The sequence below is a fragment of the Mixophyes fleayi genome, chromosome 6, assembly GCF_038048845.1.
Source record: "Mixophyes fleayi isolate aMixFle1 chromosome 6, aMixFle1.hap1, whole genome shotgun sequence".
NCBI lineage: Eukaryota > Metazoa > Chordata > Amphibia > Anura > Limnodynastidae > Mixophyes > Mixophyes fleayi.
In genome coordinates, this window is record NC_134407.1 from 56,415,868 (window position 1) to 56,441,542 (window position 25,675).

At 38.2% G+C, this 25,675-nt stretch overlaps 1 protein-coding gene across 3 annotated transcripts in view; it reads left to right on the plus strand.

The window, feature by feature from the left end:
- Nucleotides 1–25,675, plus strand: part of PALD1 (phosphatase domain containing paladin 1) — a 159,021-nt gene that overhangs the window by 66,388 nt on the left and 66,958 nt on the right. For all 3 annotated transcript variants that reach the window (XM_075216597.1, XM_075216598.1, XM_075216599.1), the window contains 6 exons: nt 13,457–13,663; nt 15,028–15,130; nt 17,293–17,472; nt 20,218–20,382; nt 21,590–21,750; nt 22,964–23,039. In XM_075216597.1, coding sequence (XP_075072698.1) covers nt 13,457–13,663; nt 15,028–15,130; nt 17,293–17,472; nt 20,218–20,382; nt 21,590–21,750; nt 22,964–23,039 — 892 coding nt within the window. The remainder of the gene's footprint in view (nt 1–13,456; nt 13,664–15,027; nt 15,131–17,292; nt 17,473–20,217; nt 20,383–21,589; nt 21,751–22,963; nt 23,040–25,675) is intronic.

Sequence of the window (25,675 nt, forward strand, 5' to 3'; positions counted from 1 at the left end):
TGTCAGAGGTGTCTTTATTTTCAAGCAGGTCGGGTCACGGTCTATAGATGGTAAACAACAGAGGCCTTGTACATAGGTTCTGCAGGAGCTACAATTCACACCTAAGTGTCCACAGAAAGACCACAGGCAGTATGAAGGCATTCTTGCTTATTTGTATTCTGTATTTTATCAAAGGTAATACATCTGGTTAATGATTTTGCATTACCTTATTAATAGCTGAATGCCAATGGGTATCCTGGCTCCCGTTTTGTCATATGCCTGTTCTTTTTTTTCAGAATAACAATCCCCACTAAGCATACACGATCTATGGAGTGTCCTTGAATATTATTTAGGTAGTAGTAGTCGTACTAGTAAAATGAATCATCCATGTTTATATATGATCAGTCTTTGGCATAGTGTACATATGCAAGGGTGCATTATACTTCATTTAGATTTGACATAGGGTAAGAACCTTTTTAGCTTAAGTATACTTTGTTCCCTGGGCTTGTTAAACCTTAAAGAAACACATATAGAACCAATGTACAATAACACCCCCCCCCCCCCCATTTAAAGGGGGAATACATATAATTTGCTTTGTTTTCAATGTGATGTTGTTTTCCCTTATTAGCAGAAAGGCTGGATTCCCAACCCATCCCGACACCTCTTAAGCAAATTACTCTATCTCAGGGTTTCCCAAACCCAGTCCTCAGGGCTCCCCAACAGTGCAGGTTTTCTGGATCACATGTGACATAATTAGGACCACCTGTGGATCTGTTACAATGTGTCAGTCAGTAATGAATACACCTGTGCTCCAGCAAGGAGATATGGAAAACCTGCACTGTTGGGGAGCCCTGATGACTGGGTTTGGGAAACCATGCTCTATCTAATGGAAATTAAGCTGTCTGTCTTTTCTTTAAAAAAAAAAAAAGACAAAAAAAAAAGTGTTTTTTTTTTTTTTTAATAAATTGATTGTATACTATAAAAAATATCAGGTGGGTGTTTAGTTTTTAGTTTTTTTAAGACCAGTTTAAAAGTTTTATAGGCTGTGGAATGATGAAAGATATGGACAAGTGTAATCACAGGTTGCTTAGCATCTTTTCCAGTTTGTTTCCTTTTCAAATAACACTTATGTGACTTATGTCATAAACATTAGCACAGTGCTTCTTGTGTGCTAGCTACTATTTTTACTCTTTTTCATTGAAGAGTGATAATCTGTCAGAAAGGCTTGCAGTTTTATGGGAAAATGTGTTCTAACCATCTAGTAGCAATCGCTAATTTAGATTTAATTTCGGCAGAGAGCTTTAGAAATGTAATTGTGAATATGTCCTGCAAGGCGTTCTTCATAGCCATTAACATGAAAAACTGTAGTAGGAAAGAGCATCAAACAGAAATTGACAACATTTTCCAAGACACCTTATTAAATTAGCAATTTAGTGCTCCAAAATCCTAACATGTAATGCTATTACTAGACAATCTAATAAACTGCAAAGCTTCCTTTGTTAGATGTTTAAGGACAGCTTCTTTCAAAGCAACTATTCTCTAGTAACCTCAAACAGAACAGAAATTTTAAATATTTGTGCTTAAAGATAGAACATAAAGTCAATTCCATTCAGCTCTAGGTTGTATATGAAAGGAAATTATACTCCTATTGTGAGGTTTTTCTTCACGTTATTTCTGTTTCTTTCTAGCCTTGCTAAAATCTATCGGGTATGATTTATGAGGGCACTGAAAGTGCTATTGCTGGCTATAGCAAGTGTTCCTGCAGAAGATGTGGCGCTTTTCACTTCACCCTATATGTACATTGTTAAGGCCAATGTTAAGTATTGCCAGCGCTTACCAGTAAAGGTTTCCCCATGGGGAATATTGATCAAGTATGGTGGTGACTCTTGTACAATAACTGTTCTGTGAGCGCCATCGCAGGATTGTGTTAACAGAATCACTGCACTAAAAAATGGTGAAATACTACATTTTTTTTTTTTCCCCAGTAGGGGACTTCTTAAAATAAATGATGCTTATGTGTCACCCCCTGAAGCAGGGGCTCTGGAGCGATATGTAGCTGTTATCACTCTGGATAGTTTTTGCCGTGGTATCTTTTTATCCCAACAATAATCAGCGCTAAAAAATAAACTAATCATCTTAATATGTTTGTTTCATAAATAGGCTCACACTGCTTTGTGTTTTTATTCCCTGCAGAAAATGTTGGAATTGAATTCTATTTCTTTCCTAAATTGAACACCAGGATCACGTTTTTTTTGTTGTTGTTTGTAGCTTAGCTCTCCTGCTTTTCTTTTCATAATAGAGAGTGACCGTGGCTCACATATAGTATCATAGGACACATGTGAACTAAAGTTGGTTTATGGCAGAGTGCACAAATACTTTTAATATTTTCCAGGTTTTCTTAATCTGTGATACGTGAACTGCATTGGTTTCCCAGATGTACTCGGTCTGATTGTTTAAATCTAAAAATAACAATAGAATATATTGGTAAAGAATACATGTTTCCAAAAGTAAGTTGCAGTAGATATTAAACATCTAAGCCTTTCAGTGCCAGAGGTTAGAGTTGATGTGCTTGTGGCTGATTAATTTGATTTATTCATTAATGCACATTATATAGAGGAAAAAGAGGCAGATTTTCACTTTTCATTGATTCTTTCCTTAGGTTCTTTTACAAAATTAACTCACTCCACAAAATATACCTCTGTATTGTTTTCAACAACTTGTAATGATTATTGGTAGAACAAATCCATTCTTCTCCAAATTTAAATTCTGCAAATCAGGACACATCAGAGGGGTGTGTGGCTTGGTTATTATGGCGGTGTGGTCACGTCACACCAAAGCATGGTCTCGTTCCCCTACGGTATTGAAAAGCTAGGCTGCCCCCAACTCCCCTCTGTTCCCTAAAAGATAACAAAGTATTGCTGTGCGTACCAGTAGAGTCAGGACTAGAACACAGAAATCAGACAGTTGGGTGGTATACATATACATATACTTGTACTTTTATAAGAGGTCTGGTTTTTACTGAGTACATTTGATTTTCCTCCTGTTTCCAGGCAAGTGGAGTATAAAGTATTGTCAATCGCAAAGTATATTGTTATTGCAGCAGTTGGTTGTGACCCACAGTTTCTGCTCTTATTATCTAGAATAATAAATTATGTGGTATACAACACTTTGCTTTTATGGTAAATCCTCTTTTATGTTGACTTCAGACAACATTCCTGACTCGGTCACTGCTTCATCCTCCTGTGTCCATTATTAAGATGAAAAGTGAATGCACTTCATAGTATTGTATGATGTACTTTTGTGTTTCCCTCCAGGCATTTTAGAAGGAATTATACCATTTTTAGATTATTACAATAGAGCTTTTCATTATGTAACCAGTTATATTTGTTAAGTGTGCGCTTGGTTGCAGAATTAAGTGCCATTAAAATGTTATGTCATTGTGCTTGACTACAGGATCCATTTTCATATTTATTTATAGTAATTTATGTAATCCCTAGCAAAAGCAGTAGATGTTTGTTATAGCTTGGCATATGTACTGACCGGGGGAAAACATTTTATTGATTGTGTCCATTACAATTTGCAGCTCAATGATCACCTAAAGAACTGTATACCTCCTCTGCAGGCTTAGGTACTAGTAAGAAATAGCATGACGGTAGTACAGACATCACGCTTGTTCAAACTTATCCTATACCTACAGCAAAAATAAGAGAGCATTTACAGTAGATACGAATTACAACTTATTTAAAATATTAATAATAGATTGCATATGCTATAAACCCAATGTATCTATAATTAGATGACATTCAAAGAAGTTGATTGCAGTTCATTCCTCCACTGATGAAGGGACTGATCCTCAGCACAGCTGAAATGTGATATGGATGACCGTTTTCTGCAGTGGTAAGATTGCTCCTTATTGATACAACAGCCTATTGAAAGTGGCCAAGAATCGCGTCAGGTGACGCCGGGGTACTGACGGCATTTGTGTTGCTTGCTGTGCTAACAGGATTTTCAGATGTTTCCTATATGCACCTTCTCAAATACTAAAACGGTAGTAAAATCTTCCGGCCGTTTCAAGATACAAATTAAATTTGGACTGAGCTACTGCTTTCTGGAATTATATCAATAAGGAGCAGGTTTACGACTGCAGAAAACTGTGATCCCCTTTGAGAAATCATGGAGGGGAGCTCCAAGGGTGAGGGGGAGGTGGATTGAGTTGATATGTGTCATTACTGCTGCCCCCACACTCTGCAAAGAAGTAATTCTCTTCCTTGCTCCGCAGGGGCGGGGCTTGATCACAACACCACCATGCCCTGCCCACTTTATAAAAAAGAGGAGCAAAATCTGGGATAGTGGTTTACAAATTTTATGTAATTTATGTAATCTTTAGATATGATGACGTTATTGATCATTGGTCCCCTCCCATCACTGCACAATGATATAACTGGCATAAACACAATCTGATCTTTTTGAACTTGATCAGATAGTATTGAGAATCAAAGTTAGAATAATGGCAACCATTGCTGTATGGTCAATGTCCAATTGAGGGTACATAATATATATGTATACACACAAGCATATTGGGAGATAAATTAAATAGTTTAATGCAATGAAGGTACAGAACTAACTGTAAGACATGCTTAGTGGGGAGTTTTGCAGTTGTAGAATACTTGCTCTTTTGAGTCCCAATTTTGCATTCTTTGCTAGTTGGGGTTGTTATTTTTCAAATATCCTTGATATTTATCAGATTTATGTAGGAAACCACCTCTGCCATTCATAATTATCCTGTAAATGATAGTTTAATAACACCATACAACCACTGGTCTCTTGATTGTGCAATATATAGAAGTAGTTTTGTGTTTTTGTGTGTGTGTGTCTGTGCGCAGACACACACACACACAAAAAAAACACTTTTGCTTTCAGTTCTGCTTTTAATTATACTATTCTTTAGAGAAATCATGCCAATTATCAACTTGTATATAATGAACAGGGTAATAGTTCAGCTGTTCTAAAATTATCCTTAACAATGCTGATCACTAAAGATCATAATTAATTAAATAATGCTCAAGCTACGGAACTATTATTTGGTTAAACAAAGTAAGGTGTTTATTTTCAGTGGAACTGAATTAACTGACTTGTGTGTTGTATCTGAGTCCTTTTACTAGTAAATAAACAATTTTTATTTTTTAAATAAAATACTGTCACAAACCATGTTTGTTTATTTTCACTTAAATGGATAAGAAAACCATAAGCATTTCATGATGGGAATGTGTGTGTTGAAAAAAGTTACAAAAACACCATCCGATCCTATTGGACTTGATCAGATAGTATGGATGGGGAATGATGATGTCCATCGCCTCCTGGTCAACGTTTGATTTAGAAGAGTAGGTACAAATCTTTTAGTTGTAATCTGGTTGCTTGGCCCTGTAGCTGACCAATAAGAACGGTGTGTTTTGACCATCCCCATAATTGTTACACATTTTTCTTCTAAAATATTGTACAAGCATATCTTAAATAAATCATGAGTGACACTGTCTTCTCATCGTTTGTCACATTTGTTTTGTGTTTTTTAATGTTTTTACTGTAGTAGATTTACGTTTACAAAATGCTCATTGTAAGTTAATGCAAAAGGCATCCACTTAATGTATTAATCTAGAGACGCTATCCGCTCCACATCTGGTCATGTAGAAATGGTTACGTCCTAAATGCCCATTCTCTATCTTTTGAAGCCCATTTTAATATTTTGTCCCACCATATGAATTCTCGGGTTTCAGGTTTACATGTGGGCCCAATACCATCCGTGTGGCTGGGTTGTCCTGCACTTAGTATGGACTAAGTGGACTATGGTCTGCCCAACTCATCACATTAGAAGGAGCAAAGCTTTGCATCACCTGCTATTACCATGTATTGATGAGATAAGCCATGTGTTTACACTTAAAACAAGTGCAATAGAGTAGAAATTGGAACGTGACGTTACAAAATCCTAGTTTTCTGACTTCTCTTCCAGAAGATGTGGAGAGACGAGCATTACTACTTGTGCTGATTTGTTTCATCAAGTGGGCAGTGCAATCACGTCTCCAAGCCTTGCTCCTCTCCCTAAGGGGCGTGATGATGCAATTCACGTCATTTCGGCCCTGCCACTAGGTGGTTTACGGAGATTAATTGGGCCTGGTTAAGTTACTCTTGCCCTGTCCCTGCCCACTTAGCGGCAAGTAAGCGATATGTGGGAAAACTCTCAGCTTTCTCTGGAAAGGTCTGTCCCTAATTTCTTAGTCTCCCGGATGTTTCGGAAGTCTCAAAAACATTAAGGGAGAGCAGGCAACTATGATGTAAACTGCAGGCCTAAAATTTTATAGCTTTTTAAATGACTTTTTTAAATATCTTGTGTTTTGTTAAGGCATGTGCACTTAGTGGGAACGTGGTACTTTAACAGTTGTATTTTTTTAAGGAGTTCACCTATTTTTTTGTTTTCCTTTCCCTATCCTCCATTCTAGAGTAAAGAAATGTGCTGGTTATTCTCTTATTATACATGGTGCCAGCTATGCGGCGTGATCAACGCCCTATTTTAATACAAAATAAAAAGGCATTTGTCAGCGCTTCTCCTTGCCACTGCAAATCTGCATGTATCTTCCAAAATCAAAGCATTAGTCTAAAGTTCATATTTTTATTTAAACATTTATTCTTGCAGCTCATCAAGAGTCCTCATTCCTGAAAGTATCACACGAATTGTGGTTAAATCATCTGCACTCCCCTCCCAGGTATAGAGGCTTATGTCCAACAATTACCATATTATACGTGTTAATAGCTGCATTGCAGTATAGATAGATGTCCTATATGAATACAAAACTAAAGGACAGATGTCAGTGCTTGTGCCTAACCACTGTAATTCTGCAGGTATCTAGCAAAATGAAAGCATCATGCTTCAACTGTGCTAGATACAGCAGTGGTAAGGACAACTATCTCTTTTTTTTTTTTTTTTTATTTTTAATTTTGAATGGCTCTTTCTATAGTACCTTATTTTAATATTACATGCTATTCTTGCTTGCCTTACAACTTCTTTCCAGCTCTTGTTACAATTGATTCACGTTTACCTTGACATCAATTGTCCAGTGAAAATTTTGAGCTTGCTCTATGACAGGGATGACCACATGGATTAACAGAGAACTACATTACAGCCACACCGCTTTCTCATCCTGTATAGAGCACAATTCAGTATATGTAAACTGTAATTGTGCCGGTCAATTTTTAAAGCGGGACTGATAATTTTACGTAATAAGAAAGTAAAAGCCAATACTGGACTCTTGACGCTGTTTTGAAAGCTTAACTTGTTCTCCTGGGATTCTGCTCTCATTTATGCTTTCTTCAGATAACATAAACGCTGCCTATTATGGTGTGGCCTCTGATGAGAACGGAGTTTTTCTCTGTGGAGAGTTGCTGTCATACATGCCTTGGCACTACAAAGATCTGATCTTTCATGTGAACTGCTGAGCACTGTTCTTATCTAATACAGGACACAGATAGAAATGTCACATTTTATGATGGGTAATACCGAGGTCCTAAAACAAAAAATGAGATAACTTTGCCATGTGCTCTATTGTCAGGTTGACAACGCAGTCACCAGTAACTAGTTTCATTCTAGAACCTTGGGATTCTGTGTCCAACAGGTTGTACAAATAACTTGGAAAACTTTGACATCATGGGAAAACAATGAGCCCAGATGCCAAACATAAAATATGAGTTTATTCAATATGAAAAGATATTGTGTAACATTTACAAGTGTATTTGTGAAAGTTCCCCAGGAAAAATGTATCTAGGTTAAAAAGGGAGACGTTTAGTGAGCGCAGCAATCCTCTGCCTGAGTGCTTGGTGCCGGCATCTCCCCTCCCTGTTGTACAGGAACCTGCTCTTAGAAAGCTGATCGGTATCCAGTGTGGCAACCTGCAGGTTTCCATCTCCAGATGTTGTGAAACCACCAGTCTCAGTGGTCTCTGCAACAGCTGGAGAGCTACGGCTTGGCCAGTAAGCTCTATAACACAGGTGGCCTATGGCTCTTCACTTGTTTGGGACAGTTGCATAACAGCAGGACAAATGCAATATTTCTCTTCTATACAATAGTTTCTGATCTGTTTTTTTTTTTTTTTAGACACTGAATCTAATTAAAATCAAAGTTGTTTTTATGTTTGTTTTTTTTACTTTTTTAGTACAGAGAACTACGTGGAATGTGTTTTATATTGGTTGCTTTAAAATGTATTTTTGTAACCGGTTTGTGTGTGTAAGTAGGGTTTCTAAAATAATGCACACTTTGAAAACACCATTGAAATGTATGGAAAATGCTCTGTACAGCTTGCTCTCTGGTTGTATTTGCAAACCCAAAGTCATAACATGTGACCCGCATAGCAAATGCTTATTGGATGCATGCGCAAGGGCATAATGTTTTTCACATGTGGTTTTCAATTGCGTTTTCCACCCGTAGTAGTGTTTTGCTTCAAATTGTTTTTCTGTACCATTCCATAGTTAAGAAGTTTGATCCTATTCTCTATTTATGGTACTCCACTTTCCACCCATAGTATGTGAAACCAGTTAGGCAATTTGTCAGCATTTTATTGTGAAGTAGTTTCTATGACAGCTGGAAGGAAATCCCGCAGATAACATCTTTATGGAAGGGGGACTTCCTCATAAGATACAGACTGGCAGTACAGGACAATGTAACACAATTAGCTTCATCATCAGTCTACAAGTGTGTTGTACTTTGATAGCATGGACAGGAAATGCCTGACCAATAACATCCTCATCAACACAACAACAAAACCTAAGAAATGAGGAAGAACCAGTGATATTGATTAATATAAGTGCTTTAGTTTTTTGTTTTTTTTTGTTTTGTTTCGTTTTTTGTAAATACATTTTCTTCTACATTAGCGGCTGACTTTTGGCAGGCTGCCACCATTGTTTAATGTACTTCAAGAATAGTTGTCATGCTGAAAGTTGTCCATCTCTGCTGTAATTTTAACCGCACACACTTGTATTATAAGTATGTTTTATAGAATGTAGGCATCCGGTAAACCTGTTGTAATTATATTAATATTGATACTGTAGAGTAGAGCAAGCGTGTTGCTATTTGAGGCCACCATTCCAGACAGGCCATGTTTTGTGGGGAGCTGTTCTCTTCAGGGGCTTCAGCAGTGCAGAAGATAGGTGTCCTAGGAGAAGGATCTATATACATACATGATTCTGATGATTCCCACAATTCAGGTAATGGGGTTTTCCACCGTCTCACAGGTAAGCTTGGCTGTTGTTGGAAAAACGACTAAAAGAAGAGGTCACCTTGTGGCTATCTGAGCTGAACACTCATTCACACTTATAACAACAATATCAGATGCAATAGTTCAAATAGTTTCAAAATAGGATTCCTCCCTATGAACATCCCTTAACATGTTGAATTGATTGCTAAGGATGGTGAAACCCCCTGCACTAATAATTGAACAAAGAAAGATGCTAGAAGTGAATGGGACTACCGAGAATTAAACAAAAGCGATTACTAACATGCGGTTACACAAGGCATCGGGACCAAATGACCTTACCTCAGAATAATATAGTTTACAGGTAGACAGAAACCCCTACACATCTGGAGCTTTACCACACGATGAGGTCAAGACCATCCGACCTGTCTTTCAGTGCAGCCCACAACCTCTTAATTCCCAAACCGGGCAGATTGACAACATACTGTCACCCCATCACCCTTGTCAGTTTACACTTTAAAATATTAACTAACATTATGGACTTCATATACTTCCCACCCTTCTTAACAAAGCATCAGCTAGGCTTTGTCAGTGGCAATATCAGCCATGGAATTATCATCCCTATACCCAGCATCTACCAATATGCTTCTTAGTTTACATGCCCAAAAGTCGCTTGATGCGGTCTCTTGGCCATACTTACAAGGAGGTTCTTGACCACAGAATATTTGGAAGATATTTTCATTGGCTTTATAAATTTATTTTAAAGTTCACCTACCACATCCTTGTTGATAAACAGCTTTATGGAGGGGGGGGGATAAAAATGTCCACGGGCACATGCCAGTGCTGTTCAATATCCTCATTACTTTTCAATTTGGTTGGGGTGGATCCAATGTTATGGGTTCTACACAGGATTTAAACTAGACCCCTGGCAGGTGCAGGGGTTACGGCTAAAACCAGCACACTGCTCGGTGCGCTGGAAGCTGCCTTAGACATTCCTGCACGGGAATGCCCGTACTGTACATTGCCTACTTTAATCCGCCCCTTCTCCACCCCGTTTACTCACCTAAATCATAGGCTGTAGTAAGCTTTTTTTTTTTTTTTTTCTTTTTTTTTTCTTTTTTTTTTTAAACCTGTGCAAAGAACGAATTTAAGCAGGATATGCTCAAAAAGCCAGTTATGTGTCTTAATGGCTCAGGCCCGGAAAGTTTCTCTTTGTCACTTTATCGTTTCCTTATTGACCTTACTTGGGGTATTTATATAGATCTTTCTGTTTCCTCTATGACCAAGCACTCATATAGCTGACAGTGCGAATTACCCATTTCCCTTCCCGGTTCCTAAACCAGAAGGGGGCATCGGGGAGCACTAGAATACCCCTTTCACCCTTCCCAATGGCAGGCAAGTTTATATGTGTTTTTCAGACTGTATAATGCAGTAGTGGATCATTTTGCGCAAAAATGTGGCAAATGTACTTTTACATGCAAAGGAACATAAATCTGGCATCTGTATTATCTGAGCAATCATTTGCCGAGCCGGATGTTTTATCACAGAACAGGAAAACCTGCCTTATTGAGTTTAAACTTCTGATAACATAAACCACATAAAGTACGGTGAATCTGTCAACCTCCTCATCTGTGCATCTCTGTCAAATTGTGAATGGACAATATTCTACATTCATGAGGCTATATCATCCATGATCTCCATCATTGTTATCTATTGACATACTGTACTACTCTTAATGCTGAGTATTCTTCTGTACTAAAGGTTGCCTATTCAGGACTACATGATGTATGTTGTAATCAGATTGTGCAAATGTGTTTTTTTGTGGCTGAATGAACATATACATAGTGCTTAGCACTTCTGCCTCACAGCACTGGGGTCAGGAGTTTGATTCCCGGCCATGTCCCCTAATCTGTGTGGAGTTTGTATGTTCTCCCCGTGTTTGCGTGGGTTTCCTCCGGGTGCTCCGGTTTCCTCCCACACTCCAAAAACTTACTAATAGGTTAATTGGCTGCAATCAAATTGACCCTAGACTCTCCCTCCCTCTGTGTGTATGTATGTTAGGGAATTTAGACTGTAAGATCTATTGAGGGAGGGACTGTTGTGAGTAAGCTCTCTGTGCAGCGCTGTGGAATTAGTGGCGCTATATGAATAGCTGATGATGATTGTTATGTACATGTCCCTCTTCAATGACCTGTTCAGTTGCCCAGTGATTTTACTTTGACATACAGGGACATATATAATGAGATGGTTCCGCAGAACCGCTGATTCCCGGCGCTTTGAAGTCATTCTCTTCAAACGGCAATTTTATGAAAGGCAAAAACCTATGGGGTTTGTCTTCAATAAAAGTACCATTTTAAAAAAAATTACTTCAAAGCGTCGGGAATCAGCGGTTCTGCGGAACCGCCGCATAGTAAATATATCCCCAGTGTCTTGGTGACCTTTTTGCTCTTTTCTTATGTCCTTATTTATTTCAAACATTATTTTTACTTGGTAACGATCAGGATTACAAGGTTAAAACTAAGAGTTGCTGTGCATGCTCTGGTCAGCATTTGGTGAATAAACTATTATGTAGAAATTATTTTATTATGCTTTTTTTTTTTCAAAAAAACGGACCATATGTTTTAAAACTACATTATTATAGATATGGGGGCAATGACACTATAAAACAGTATCTACATGGCCACACTAAAATATCAGAGCAGAAAAATAACTTATTGTGCATAGACATTTTAAGGAATCCTTGTGTACACAGATTAATTATTCATAATCCCATTAATTGTAGGTGTAAAGCTGGGTACACACTACAGAAATTTCGACCAACTTTTTATGCAGAGCGATTTTACATGCGATCGATGGTCCGATCGCTCGGTCCATGGACTGCATACACACTAGCCTTGTTTAGGACGATAAAGGGAAGAGCGGACGTCCCTTTAGCGACTTTTTACAGCCATGTTGTCGTGAGCAATGACCGTAATTTCGTACTCACTGTTGTGGATCGGTCGGAAGTTTATACACACTGCACAACGGAAACGAGATTGGAACGAAAATATTAAACGGTACGACCAACCAAATGAGCAGACAATCGTCCATTTGGGCAGACTTTCGACCATCGTGTCACTGCACACACTGACCCGACTTTTGAACGAGCGGTCGTATGTCGGCTGATTGAGCCGATTATTGGATGAAAACTGTGTAGTATGTACCCAGCTTAAGGGAAACTTTTTAATGTAAAGTAAACCAAAAGAGTTATTTTGCATTATTTTTTGTTAGAAAACACTTACATTATGTTATTATTCTGATGCATTATATTTAGTATGTTGCTGTCTATGAAAAGTTTTTAGACCTACTCTACACCTTTTAGAGAGTGCAGAAGCATAAATGAAACCAGGAGTGACACATGCAGCATATTACAGGCTACCTAACACATTGGTATTATAACAGATCAATTCTCTTTGGTAGTGCCATATATCTTGAACTGCACAAGTAGATATCTGTAAGGAGGATATGTTTTATGGAGATAGCAGCATTTGAGGGTTGGAAGATTCGGAGCAGAGCTAAGGTATTCCTTACAGAGTATAGAGGTGCTCATAGTTTTGTGCAGCAGTGTAAGAATGTAATTTACACTCTGAAACAACCATTTTTGCAGTTGGGCTACTGGAGATTGGGTGTCACCCTATTCTTTTAATGGAACAGTTCCAGTTGCACTTTGACGAAGAAGAGCACATCTAAGTAAAGATTTGTCTTACATCAGGCAAGGTACAAACACACAAGTGTAATAAATACAGGCCCAATGTCTCCACAATGGTAGGATTTATTTAAGCCATAAATTAGTCCAAGTCATGCAGTATTTTAGTTGAAAACCTGAAAAATGTAATTTACTGAAAGGCACGGTTCTAAACTGGAAGACAGACTGTTGATGTGGCGTGTACACTCTGGCACATTGTGACTTTTTGTCTGCCTCTCCACACACCTAGGGACACTTATTATAGTTTGCAGAGGTATGTCCCAAAAGTGGAGAGAAGGGATGAACCTTGATGTGCGCAGGGTGGACCATCTAAGTTCAAGGGTGCAATTTTGTGATCTTTTATTCAGTAAATTAAATTTTGTGGAAAATCCATGGTTCAAAATTGGTGGTGTGTGAATGTAATGACAGAGGTGAACCCTGAGAGATTTCATGTTCTCTGTCCATTCTATTATATTATTTGTTTTGGCTAACACTGTTTTTTTTTTTCTTTTTCTAAAAGGCGTTTGTGGAGTATGGGTACAACTGCCAGTGCAGCTCAGCAGTCGGCCCCAATAGTGCCCCCTAGTGACAGCATCCAAGGAAATGGCAGTGGAAGTTCATGTGCAGAAGACAGAAACTCCCTGAGCATTCACTCCTTCCAGACAGTGAGCATTCACAACAAGGCCAAATCCATAATCACCAACAAGGTGGCTCCTGTAGTTATTACGTGAGTACTGTGCTGTGCTCTTCTGTACATTCTGGGACATGCCAGTCATTTTTAATATTTTTTTTTTTTTATTCTTATATAGATCTCAATCCCAGAGAGGTACTTGAAACTGATATAGTTTGAGGTCTTCATCTAGTCCAAAATTGTCCAAACCCAATCCTCGAGGGCTACTAACAGTTCATGTTTTCAGGATTTATGTCTGTAGAAACAGGTGTGATAATCTATTTGACTGTCAGTAATTAACTTCAGTTTGATTAAAGAAATCCTGAAAACATGAATTGTTGGAAGCCCTCGAGGACTGAATTTGGACATCTCTGATCTAGCCTAATGCATGTTCATGTTTTGTGTACGATATCTGTAAAGCTGGTGAGTTGGGATTTTACTTATTTGCTTCTTAAAAATATGTTCTTGGTTGTCTGCATTTGCAGACAGAACTGGGTTGAAATGAGAAATACATTGTTGGAAAATAGTTCTTACATTGCTGCCTCAAAACACTGGGGTCATGAGCTAGATTCCTACCATAGCCCTATCTGTGTGTAGTTGATATGTTCTTCGCGTGTTTGCATGGGTTTCCTCTATTTGCTTTGGTTTCCAACAGCCCTAAAACATACTAATAGATTAATTGTGTGTTAGTGTGTGTGTGTGTGTGTGTGTGTGTGTGTGTGTGTGTGTGTGTGTGTGGTAGGGAATTTACACTGTAAGTTTCAATGGGACAAGGAGTGATGTGAATGATTACATAGGACAGCACGGTGGCGTAGTAGTTAGCACTTCTGCCTTACAGCACTGGGGTCATGCGTTCAATTCCCGACCATGGCCTTATCTGTGAGGAGTTTTGTATGTTCTCCATGTGTTTGCGTGGATTTCCTCCGGGTGCTCCGGTTTCCTCCCACACTCCAAAAACATACTAGTAGGTTAATTGGCTGCTAATAAATTGACCCTAGTCTGTGTGTCTGTGTGTGTGTGTGTGTGTTAGGGAATTTAGACTGTAAGCCCCAATGGGGCAGGGACTGATGTTAATGAGTTCTCTGTACAGCGCTGCGGAATTAGTGGCGCGATATAAATAAATGGTAATGATGATAATGATAGGACAGCAACTGAGCGTGCCCAAAGATGGCTGCCTCCCCTTCTATAAAATATTTAAAGTACTTTAAGTTCTATTGGAAGAAAAGCCCTGTGTAAACAATACAATTATCATTAATGTTACTTAACTATGTGATGGTTTCCATTGTCAACAACAAACTGATTTTGACTATTTGTATAACAGCAGTGGCAGAGTTTGTCTTACAAAGTTCTAGAAATAGCAACTCACTGTAATGTCACCTTGAAAATGAGACTTTTGACAGAAACATGCTGTTGCATTGTAGGTACAATTGTAAAGAAGAGTTCCAGATTCATGATGATTTGCTCAAAGCCAATTATTCTGTTGGGAGGATTTCTGAGACCATGCCGGAACACTATCTTGTACAGGTAGGTTCCTTGTGGTGCTTTATCAGCATTACCTGAGAGAGTCATGGGCAGCTTGACTGAAACAGATTGATCTTTCTATATCTGCTATTTGCCAGGTATGATTTACTTTCATGTCCTACATCATCAGTGATAGAGGCAGAGACAGTTGCTGTAGCTTTCCCAAGACAGCGCTGAGAGCATTTACCAATGACCACAACATGATCTTTAGAGTGGGTTATATAAAATATCTTTCGCTTCCTTGTGCTGACCTTGTCTGCTGGGGAGGACGCAGCTGTCCCTGCTATCTGTCAGTGACTGGCACCTGTGGTTAAGGCACTTGAAACTGCATTTATATTGATTCAATTCTGTAATCATCACGTTTTACCGGCTAGCTCTGCTTCATAAACCTGGCTTTATGTCAATACTATAGTAAGTCCGATGTTACTGAATATGACAGGAAATGCATTTACTGTGATAAACTGTTCCTTACACATAAAAAATACATAATCAAGTCTGGTTCACAAAGGCTTGAAAGAAATTTAGATTTAGCACTCCATGTGCTTTAAAGCAAAAAAAATGGTTGTTTTTTTTTTTTTTTTTGTTATTTCAATTTGTTATCAGTTGTTTTTTAGTTGTTGCTTTGCCAAATTGATTGTGACACGATGGCCTAAATCAGAACATACCCAAGCTTTAACCCCAGATCTAACATGATACCGTATCCTAATAACACCTAAATCTTATTTATAAACCTCAGGATCTAAAACCTGTATTAGAGCTCTGATCTACAAATTTCAGAAGTGTTTATATAGTGCCATCTGCACCAGTGGATGCATAAAGTCACAAACACACTTTTTTTTTTTTTGTGTGTGTTATGCTCTCCTTCACCTTTGGGATATAGTTACATGTTATCACTTGTGTTTCACAAATTGGAGTGGGGACACAATAACACTTACCATAGTTCATTAATGTCTTTAAATAATAAAAAAAAAAGATTATATATATATATATATACATACATACATACATACATACATACATACATACATACATACATACATACATACTCCTTTTCTCCAACACCAACTGTTATATGGGATAATGTAAAATATAATAATATATTTCCTGCAGGCAAACTGCTTTAATACAAGTCACAGAACTATATGTTGTGGCTTCACATATCCCCCTTATGCATAATTCTTTATTCCAATACACGAGTATCAGTTTTTGGACAAAAGTAAACAGATTTCGTTTTAATCTTTTGTGTACAAAAGTGTTAGTTTTAAAAAAGTGTAGTAAGTTGTAAAAGGTGCTTACGTTTCACATACATTTTGTTTTCAGAATTGAATAATTATAGTACTGCTATGGATTCTTTGACCATATAAAGCAGGTTTATTGTGAAATATATTATTTCATGGTGTGGCATTATTTCACTGTTTGGAATGTAGTTTATGATGTGATAATGTGCCAAGCATAAGAATGGATTTCATAGTGATCTTACTGTAGAGCACATAGATATATTTAGGCACCCTCCCCCCTCTTCGGGGACTGGGCCTGCTCCCATCGCCTTCACTTCTTACCTACGTTTCTTAACTTGGCAAACTGGAGAGAAGGAAGGATGGTATCCTCTGCTACAGACTGGGAGCGTGGCACTGGGTTGTGGCATCATAGCCTAGTGCCTCACTCCCAGCGTAACACTGACATGAAGGATCAGTGGCCGGCAGCCACTCGGGTAAGCAGCTGCTGGTTGCTGCCCCCTCTGTGTGTTAGATGCCCCCTAAACCATGGCACCCTAGGTGACCACCTTGGGTTGCCTAATGGTAGCACCGGGCCTGACCGTATCTACGAGTCCAGGATGCAGTGGTTTCCATTTCTCCTGTTTAGCTTAACCATAAACATTGCTAATGTTGAAATGAGTGGTTAACCATGGACTAATTTATCTCCCTATACTTTGAGTTAAATCCTAAAACCAGAGCTGGTGGGAACATACAGAAATATAGAATTTGGCAGAACAGAAGTCTTTTTGCTATAGGAGTCCTTGCCGCAACAGCTGGGAGATGTTTCTGTAGATCTATCATTCTTTCTGTAACTTATAAGCATCTTCCTTGCATCTAATCTCATACAGTATGTATATATTAATGAGTTATTTTACATTTGAAGTAATGTGCACTCTTTCTTTTTGTCAGGGTAAATATTTCATGGTTCATGACGTGTACAGAAAGTTAGATGTTTTAAACACTACAAGCAGTTATGGGGCACCAAATTTCCGACAAGCCAAAGGAGGGTATGAAGTGTACGGAATGGGTCAGCCCAGCCTGTGTGGTTTCAAACAAGTACTGCAGAAGCTTCAGAATGACGGACATAAGGTACTAATGGTGATGTTCTTGCTTCTAACAGTGAGTGTATCATTTCTTTGGAATTGCAACTAAATATAGAAGTTGTGATCCTAAATCTTTTATATGTTAGTGGTGGCATTAACAAGCACAATAAGGTGGGTCACATTACCTAACAAGCCAATGTCTGCATGACACCAAGATACTGCTTCTCTTCTTAAGGCACAGAACCAATCCTATTTCAGTAGAATTAACCTACTCGTACATTATTAATGTTCAATATAAAAACATGTCCAGTATTGGACGTTTCCTTCATGTCCTACACTCAAATATTTACAAATAATTAGTGTTGTAAAAGAAATCATTGCCTGATTCTATCATTCTATTCTATTAGAGCCTTTTACCTGCCAACAAAGAAGTTTTTGCCTAATTGATTTAGATTAGATCTGAAAATTACACTCCTATTGCTATGTGCTAATTAATGTAAACATAAGCACTTAGGGGCTTATTAATCCTTGAGAGCTCCATTGCAGTAATAAGTCTGATTTTATGGGTTTTTTTTGTTTTGAGAAGAAGTGACAGTTGGGAGTGGTTGGTGGTTGATATATATATATATATATATATATGTGTGTGTTAACCCGTGCATGATACTCATGCATTCTAGTCAAATCAAGCTACTTAAGGTGTTAAAAAGGTTCTTGTCATGCATTTGGGCCTAGCCCAGGCCTCCTCATGGGAAGAGCGTTACTTCCCGACGTAAGCGCCCTTTTTTAACGTGGTTTTGTCCACATGTCACCACCTCATCATTCTTCTCCATCACCTCATCCTTCATTTTCATCGCCACATCTATCCAGATGTCTATCCAGACACAGGGATCTCTCTCAGCGGTCCTGAGTATCACACTCCTCTCACTCTGTCACCCCCGGCAACCACCAACCACTCCCCACTGTCACCCCCGGCAACCACCAACCACTCCCAACTGTCACTTCTCCTTCAAGAAATATATTATATATATATTTTAAATCTTTATAAACACTTTTAACAATTAACAAATTAAATTAACAAATTAAAAACCTCTTAGTATACCAAATTTCAGCCCTTTCTGAATTTTTTTTTCCACACACTAAGAATTTAGTAGGTCAGTGTATAACTCCGCCCAGCAGGTGGCGCTGCAGCTTGGTTTTATTTTTTCCACACACACACAGACAGACTAACACACGCCACTAAGCATTTATATTATAGATTATTTTTTTTTTCGCTCACTCAATCAATTATGTTGTGTGTCCCTGTTTACCTTGAATGTGGAAAGCGATATATAGAATGAAATTAGCTCATGGGACATCCCATAAAATAGGGCAGAAAAAATCCCTAAATACCACTCCCAGTTTATTTAAAACATATATAATAAAACATTTAATTTCCAGAATGGGCTGTTATGAAGATGCTTTCATGTGAATACTATGAACATATTAGTGAACGTTTGATAGACACGTGTGCTCAGTACACAGGACAATATCAATGTTGCACCTTCTGTATTCAAAAGTAATGTCTTTCACAATGATTAAAATATGAGATTGACTCAGTATAAACCAGAAGTTGTATCTGGCAAAGTTATAACAAACGCTTGTTCTGCATATAAGATAAGTTTATTTTTAAGTGTGCATCTAAGCCATGGATTCTTTAGGTGGTTATAATTACCAATCCACAATCAGGATGGCGTTTGGAGGCTTTCACAGAAATGCAAACTTGTTCCAAGGCACCTCCACCATTACACTCTTCCAACGAAGAGCTCTACTGTCATTTGTTAGGCGGTCAAGTCCTAATAGATTCAAGCAGCCACTTGTACCGATTTAAAAACATTAAACCTTGTACATTTTTAAATAATAAAACATTGTTTAGATGTTTTGACTGTGTTATCCTTAGATGAGAGAACACAGTCAAAACATAGTGCCACAGTGTTTGTTAATTATAGCTAGTGGGCCAAAGTTGGTGAATCTTACCGCCAACAAGGTCATTGCTGACAATGACAGTGCTGTTGCCATCAGTAATCCTTTTTGTGCATTTTGCATTGTGATCCTGAGCCCTATTGCTGACACACCTGTTTTTGCAGGCAATACATATGTGGATCACATAGGTACTTTGAACTTTTATTGTGGTCGGAAAATGGGCACACACAAACCCACAACCAATCACAATTTTAAGCATGTTACATTGATGCAATCACCACAATTTTTTTTTTTATCTGTTGTAATACCAAGAACTTATCTGGGGTGTATTCTAGAAAGTGGTCTTGTAAGACACTTTTGGAGATGAATTACATTAAACCGGTTTCAAATATGCACCATACTCTTTAAACATGGTTAAATTGTTTAAATAATATACTTGATGAAAGTTTTGTTGTTGTGGTGTTTTTTGTTTTTTTTGTTTTTTTGCCACTGCTGTCAAATGTTTTTAAATATGCACAATGTTGTAATTGAATACCTCCCAACTTTTAGAATGCCAAAATTGGGACAAAATAGGCCCCATCCCCTTGCCACACACAATTGATCATATTTGCGGGTCACGAATCGGACTGTACTGTCAAAATTGGGACAGTTGGGAGGTATGTTATATAATTACACACGCAGAAGCTAAGAATAAAGATCTCATGCATTTCACATTCTTTTTATCACTGAAAAAAAATCAGGACACATTTTTGTTACAGTGCTGTCACTTATTCAAAATGTTGGCTCAATAAGCTATTTTTGGAAATATGACCTTCATATGTTTTTAATGCAGGAATGTATGTTCTTCTGTGTCCGTGAGGAGCCAGTTTTGTTTCTGAGATTGGAAAATGACTTTGTGCCTTACACTCCCCGAAGGAAGGAGAATTTGCATGAAAATTTGCACGATCTTGAGAAAGGCCTCAGAGTAGAAAACCTGGAACTTTCTATTCGGAAAGAGGTTTGCTCACTTCAGAAACCCCTAAAGTGTTTTTTTTTTTTTTTTTTTTTAGCAATCCGTTTCAGTTTTTGTTTCCACTCTGTACTTCAGTACACTGAAAAACAGGAAGGATAAATAAACGTACAGCTATTTTTATTTCAGTTTGTCAAATGTCTAAAGTTCTTTAGCAACAAAACCTCTAATTTGTCTTGTTTTACATTATTATATTATTATTAGATGTGTTTTTTATATTATTTCTCACTCATGGTGGTCAGATATTCCTTTTCATTTTTTTTAACTACTTGCGGAACAGCACATATGACATTTGTAAGTTACATTTGTAAAACCGACCTGTAAATCTCTGGAATATATATACTTGTGCATTGTCATGGTATAAAATGTAATTAATTTTTCTTACATTATTGATAAGTTTATGTTACTATTCTTACTCACATACAGCCTACCACGAGCCATATAAAAGTAGTTAAGACAACGTGGACCAAGTGTTTGTGCCCTGGCTGAGTCACTAGTTTAGAATAGCTTTCCTGTGGTCAGCCACGGGGTGTCTGGTCTATTATAGGATACAGGAGTAGCTAGATTCATGCAAAGCAGTCAAACCCTCCCCACTTCCTAAATAACATATATTGACTACTACTGAATATTTATTACCCCTTCAAGTAGCCACAAAGACAAAGGTTTTTTTACTTTTTATCATCCTGGGATCTAGTGATCTCATTGTAACTTTATTATTACTTTATCGGTGTTGTGAACATATGGCAGACAGATAATTAAGTAGTTACAATTCAGGCAAGACACTAAGTAGAATGACAATTGTACCTGAATTAGCAGTTTTAATGAAGGGATTTTTAAATTGCATGTGGAATACCCTGCATCATCTCCAAAGCCATTCCTGGAAGGGGCCATATTGCTATTGCTGTCTACAAAACGTTTAACCTATGTGACAGTGTGCAACATCTATTCTCAACCTGGCAGCGTATGTACATGTGTACATAATCACATACATGTACAGATTTGATTGTCTATGTCTTTATATGCTACTGCTAGAAATAATAAAATGTATGTGTGTGTATGGTTAGAGTACACTACTTTACGGTACATTGCTTTAACATTGGAGGAATGCTCAGCATAGTTGTGTGCAGGTTGTATGATCTATTAAATATCATGGTACAATATCTAATGTTTTTATTTTTCGTTTTTTCTTATTAAGCTTTACGATTTTGCCCAGCTGAGTGGGAACAGTTATTTTGTATATAACGACATTGAACTTTTTAAAGATGAGCCACATTCCATTAAGATTGATTGTGAAGAAGATATACACGTAACAGAGGAGGTGTACAACCGGCCTGTGTTCTTACAGCCCTCGTACAGGTAAAAGTCTTGTGCAATGTATCCATGTGAACGTGAGCTCTACAAATCAGGGAGTTATGGGGAAATGCTGGCATCTAGGCTACATATCAAAGAAATAAGTTGAAAGTGATTTCGTTTTATCTGTGTCGACTGTGGGCTCAGGTAGAGTTGGACACACAACGGTTTCTTTCGCGTACAAAATATGCACTTCTACAATAGACATGTGGTACAAAACTGCATACGTGTACATCCGTGTGCTGATTTCATTACATTTCACACCTGTGACTCCTTTGGTCTGGAGAGGCTTACGGGGGAAGAAAGGGGTGTGCGAGTATAGGGCGGGTTCATGTAATTGTGGCTGAAGTAGATCTGGACGCAGGCGCATATATATCTTCCAGGAGGCATATCGCTTACGGGTGCTGGAGGGTTGGTGCAACAAGGCACAATGATGACAATGACGATCAGCAGCACTATCGGGATGTTTGTAGATTCACCTCTCCAGCTGTTACTACTTTATTCTATAGTGTGGCTGCTATATTATATTTATTATATTTGTATTTAATTACATTTTGTATGGTAAATGCGAACTTCACATTAATAAAACTGTCAAGACTGTATTGTCTCTTATGTTTGACACTTCATTACATTATATTGTGCACAGGTAGGAATATGAGTCTTTTACATTTACTACTACCACTGTCAAGCACCATCACTACACTTTCTGTGCACTATGCTTTTTGCTCCAGAGGTAAACCTAGCGAGTATGCTAGAGTCCTAGAGCGTCGTCTTCTGCTAATGGCCGGGGAACAATTGTGTCTGGCTCTTCCTGAGCCTTTATGACTCCAGTATGTACATACCATATTTCTTCAGTAGTGAAATGATCTTTCTGAGGTGTTCTGCTTCATGAGATTGGTTTACCCACTGCTTTTTGGCATAAAAAAAATAATAGACCACCATAACCCTGCTCTACAGGGATGTAAAATATATCTATGTAAAATAGATGTAATATAGTCAAGTTTTGTAGATGAATATGCTTTATTTATCTTTTTCAAGTATGCTTTGCCAAATTCAAGTTACCGCTATTGAGGGTGCAAAAGAAAACACGGGCCAAGCGATTTCATAGGAGAGCATTGATGTATTAATAGCTTTTGAGAAGTTAAAAGCATTTTTTTTTTTTTTTTTTTTTAAATAAGAAATGTTTCAGCATAATGACATTTTATGTCTGCCCTAACAGGTACCATCGTCTTCCCCTGCCTGTAGATGGCGCTCCTCTGGAATCACAGTTTGACACTTTTGTAAAGTTTCTCAGGGTGAGTAAAGCACCCACTGCCTGTTGTCCTAGATAATACATTATTAGCTTGGCAGCAGTCCTTACATGCTGTACTGTAGTGGTCTTGTAATTACTATATAGAAGAATTTCACAATACTGCACACTGGAATGGATATGTTTGAACATTTACAGACGTATGGTGGTAAATATTGTAATTACAATAGCCTATTTACCATGCACAGCTGGGACATGATGACATTGGGGTTGGGCTCTAGTCCATCATGTGCTTGTTATGTCTGTTCAGCCCTGGTGTAGGGAGGTCACAAAGGGGAAGATTTAGGAAATCTCTGCAGAGAGCATCTTTCTGCGCAGATACCTGTGTGCAGGCCCCATATCTTGGTATACATTTTGCACATATGTGGTGGTAAATATTTTAATGGCAAGAACCCATTTGAGCAAAGAGATTTTAATACAACTACTGATGATTATATTAGATTGAACTTTAGCCTGCAAAGTATAATTCCAGAACAGAGCCTGGCATGGTGCCATGGGTTTGTGCAGGCAGTGCCAGGAGATGATTCACGGCACTTGTACAAGTTGTTTGATGTTTGTAAACTTCACATTGAGCTACTTGTCTGCCCTTATTATGTGTGTTTGTTCTACCTACTGTGTATGTGTCGCTGGAGCACATGATTCCTTCTCCTGTTACTCATGATGTAATATCTGTAGATTGCTTTACCTTCTCTACCAAAGATGTGTCTGATGGGTATTCTTCTGTGTTTCCTTAGAAACCTTTTTAGTAAGAATTGGCTTTATCTCTTTTATATAAGACCTACTTAGCAACATGTTCTTACTAATGTATTGGATGGCCAGAATAGACTATAATGTTTAATAGTCCATAGGTATATACTGACTTTCTTGGTTTAGTAACTGAGCAAAGTGTTCCTAAGGTCATTTTATTTGGCTATAATTCAGATCACATTTGCTATACTTGTGGAAGTTAAAGGACCTCTGCACACCAAATTGTAAATTTTGCAGTTAAGAACTTTAAAGCTAAAATACATTGTTCGGTGTTAACCTAATTTTCCAGTGCAGCTCTGTTAAAAAGTACAATATTACCTACCCACTGCATTAGAAAGTTGCAACTCCTCCCACATAGACAGCACAGTGTCCTGTGGGTATCTGATGTAGATTAAAAAACAAAATCCTATACTAAATTAATTTGAGCTGCTGTGATATCACTAGCCCTGCCCCTGTGTATGAAACCACCACACAGTGCATTTCTGAAATACAAACCTGCTAAGGTGTACCGTCACTGTATGCCGGTTTAATTAGAGAAGCACCTCCCTTCTAACATGGCAGCCTGTTGCAGATCGTTGAAACGAATTGTAACACCTCAGTCCATGGGCCATGGGCAGCAGCTGTCATTGTGTTCCTGTTAATTGTTATCAGTGCTGCTTTGGGGTCCTGCTCCTGTCTGCTGTGTCTGCAGGGAGTTTAACGAGCTCCTTGCTGTGTAATCCATTGTGTTGTCCGTGGTAAGAGTGCACGGAATTCTGGGGCTCCAAAATAAAACTCTCCTAAGAAGGGAAGGGAGCCCCACTCTGAGCCGTTCATAGCAACGCGGAGGGAGGTGCGTTGCTGACAAGGGAGGAGGTTGTCCCAAGAATCTTTATGGGCCCTTCAAAATATAAATATTGCTGTGGCCACATATGTTTCACCCTTGCCTTCATTTATTTGAGATATATTGTTTAGTTCAGTAATACACTATGTCAAATAATTTACTTGCACGTTAAAGAGGAATTGGCACTGACTTTTCTCTCTGCTGTCCCTTTAGTATAAGGAAGTAAACAGGTTGAATTTAATTTGCCATCATCCGGACTAGTTTTCGCTTGTGGTAGTTTGTTTTTCAGACCCATGGAGGAATTTGGGGTCTGCACAGTGGCTAAGTGGTTAGCACTTCTGCCTCACAGCGCTGGGGTCATGAGTTCAATTCCCGACCATGACCTTATATGTGTGGAGTCTGTATGTTCTCTCCGTGTTTGGGTGGGTTTCCTCTGGGTGCTCCGGTTTCCTCCCACACTCCAAAAAAACATACTAGTAGGTCAATTGGCTGCCATCAAAATTGACCCTAGTCTCTGTGTGTGTGTGTGTGTGTGTGTGTTAGGGAATTTAGACTGTAAGTCCCAATGGGGCAGGGACTGATGTGAATGAGTTCTCGATACAGCGCTGTGGAGTCAGTGGCGCTATATAAATAAATGGTGATGATGGAGGAATATAGTACCAAGAGATATATTGGTCTTTATGCCACATACTATCCATGCAGACAGCAATGATAAACAAGGCAGGAAGGTAATATGGACATCATTTCCTCTCTGCCAGCTTTATGCCACATATATATCATTGTAGTGGATGTGGACAGCAAGACATAGCATAGCATAGCATAGCATAGCATAGCATAGCGGTTAATGTTTGATATACCCCTCTAACATGTTTCTTGCATTGCACTCCATCTGAACATCTAACGAGCCTTTAGATTAATTTGCTAAATTGTCATTTAAAACTATTTTAATTTGATTTATTACTCTGCGTAAAATACTTGTGCAAATCATTAGCAATACTTTTCTGCTTAGTATGAGTCTTGCTGTGTTTAACTGTTTATCCAATTTTTAGGAC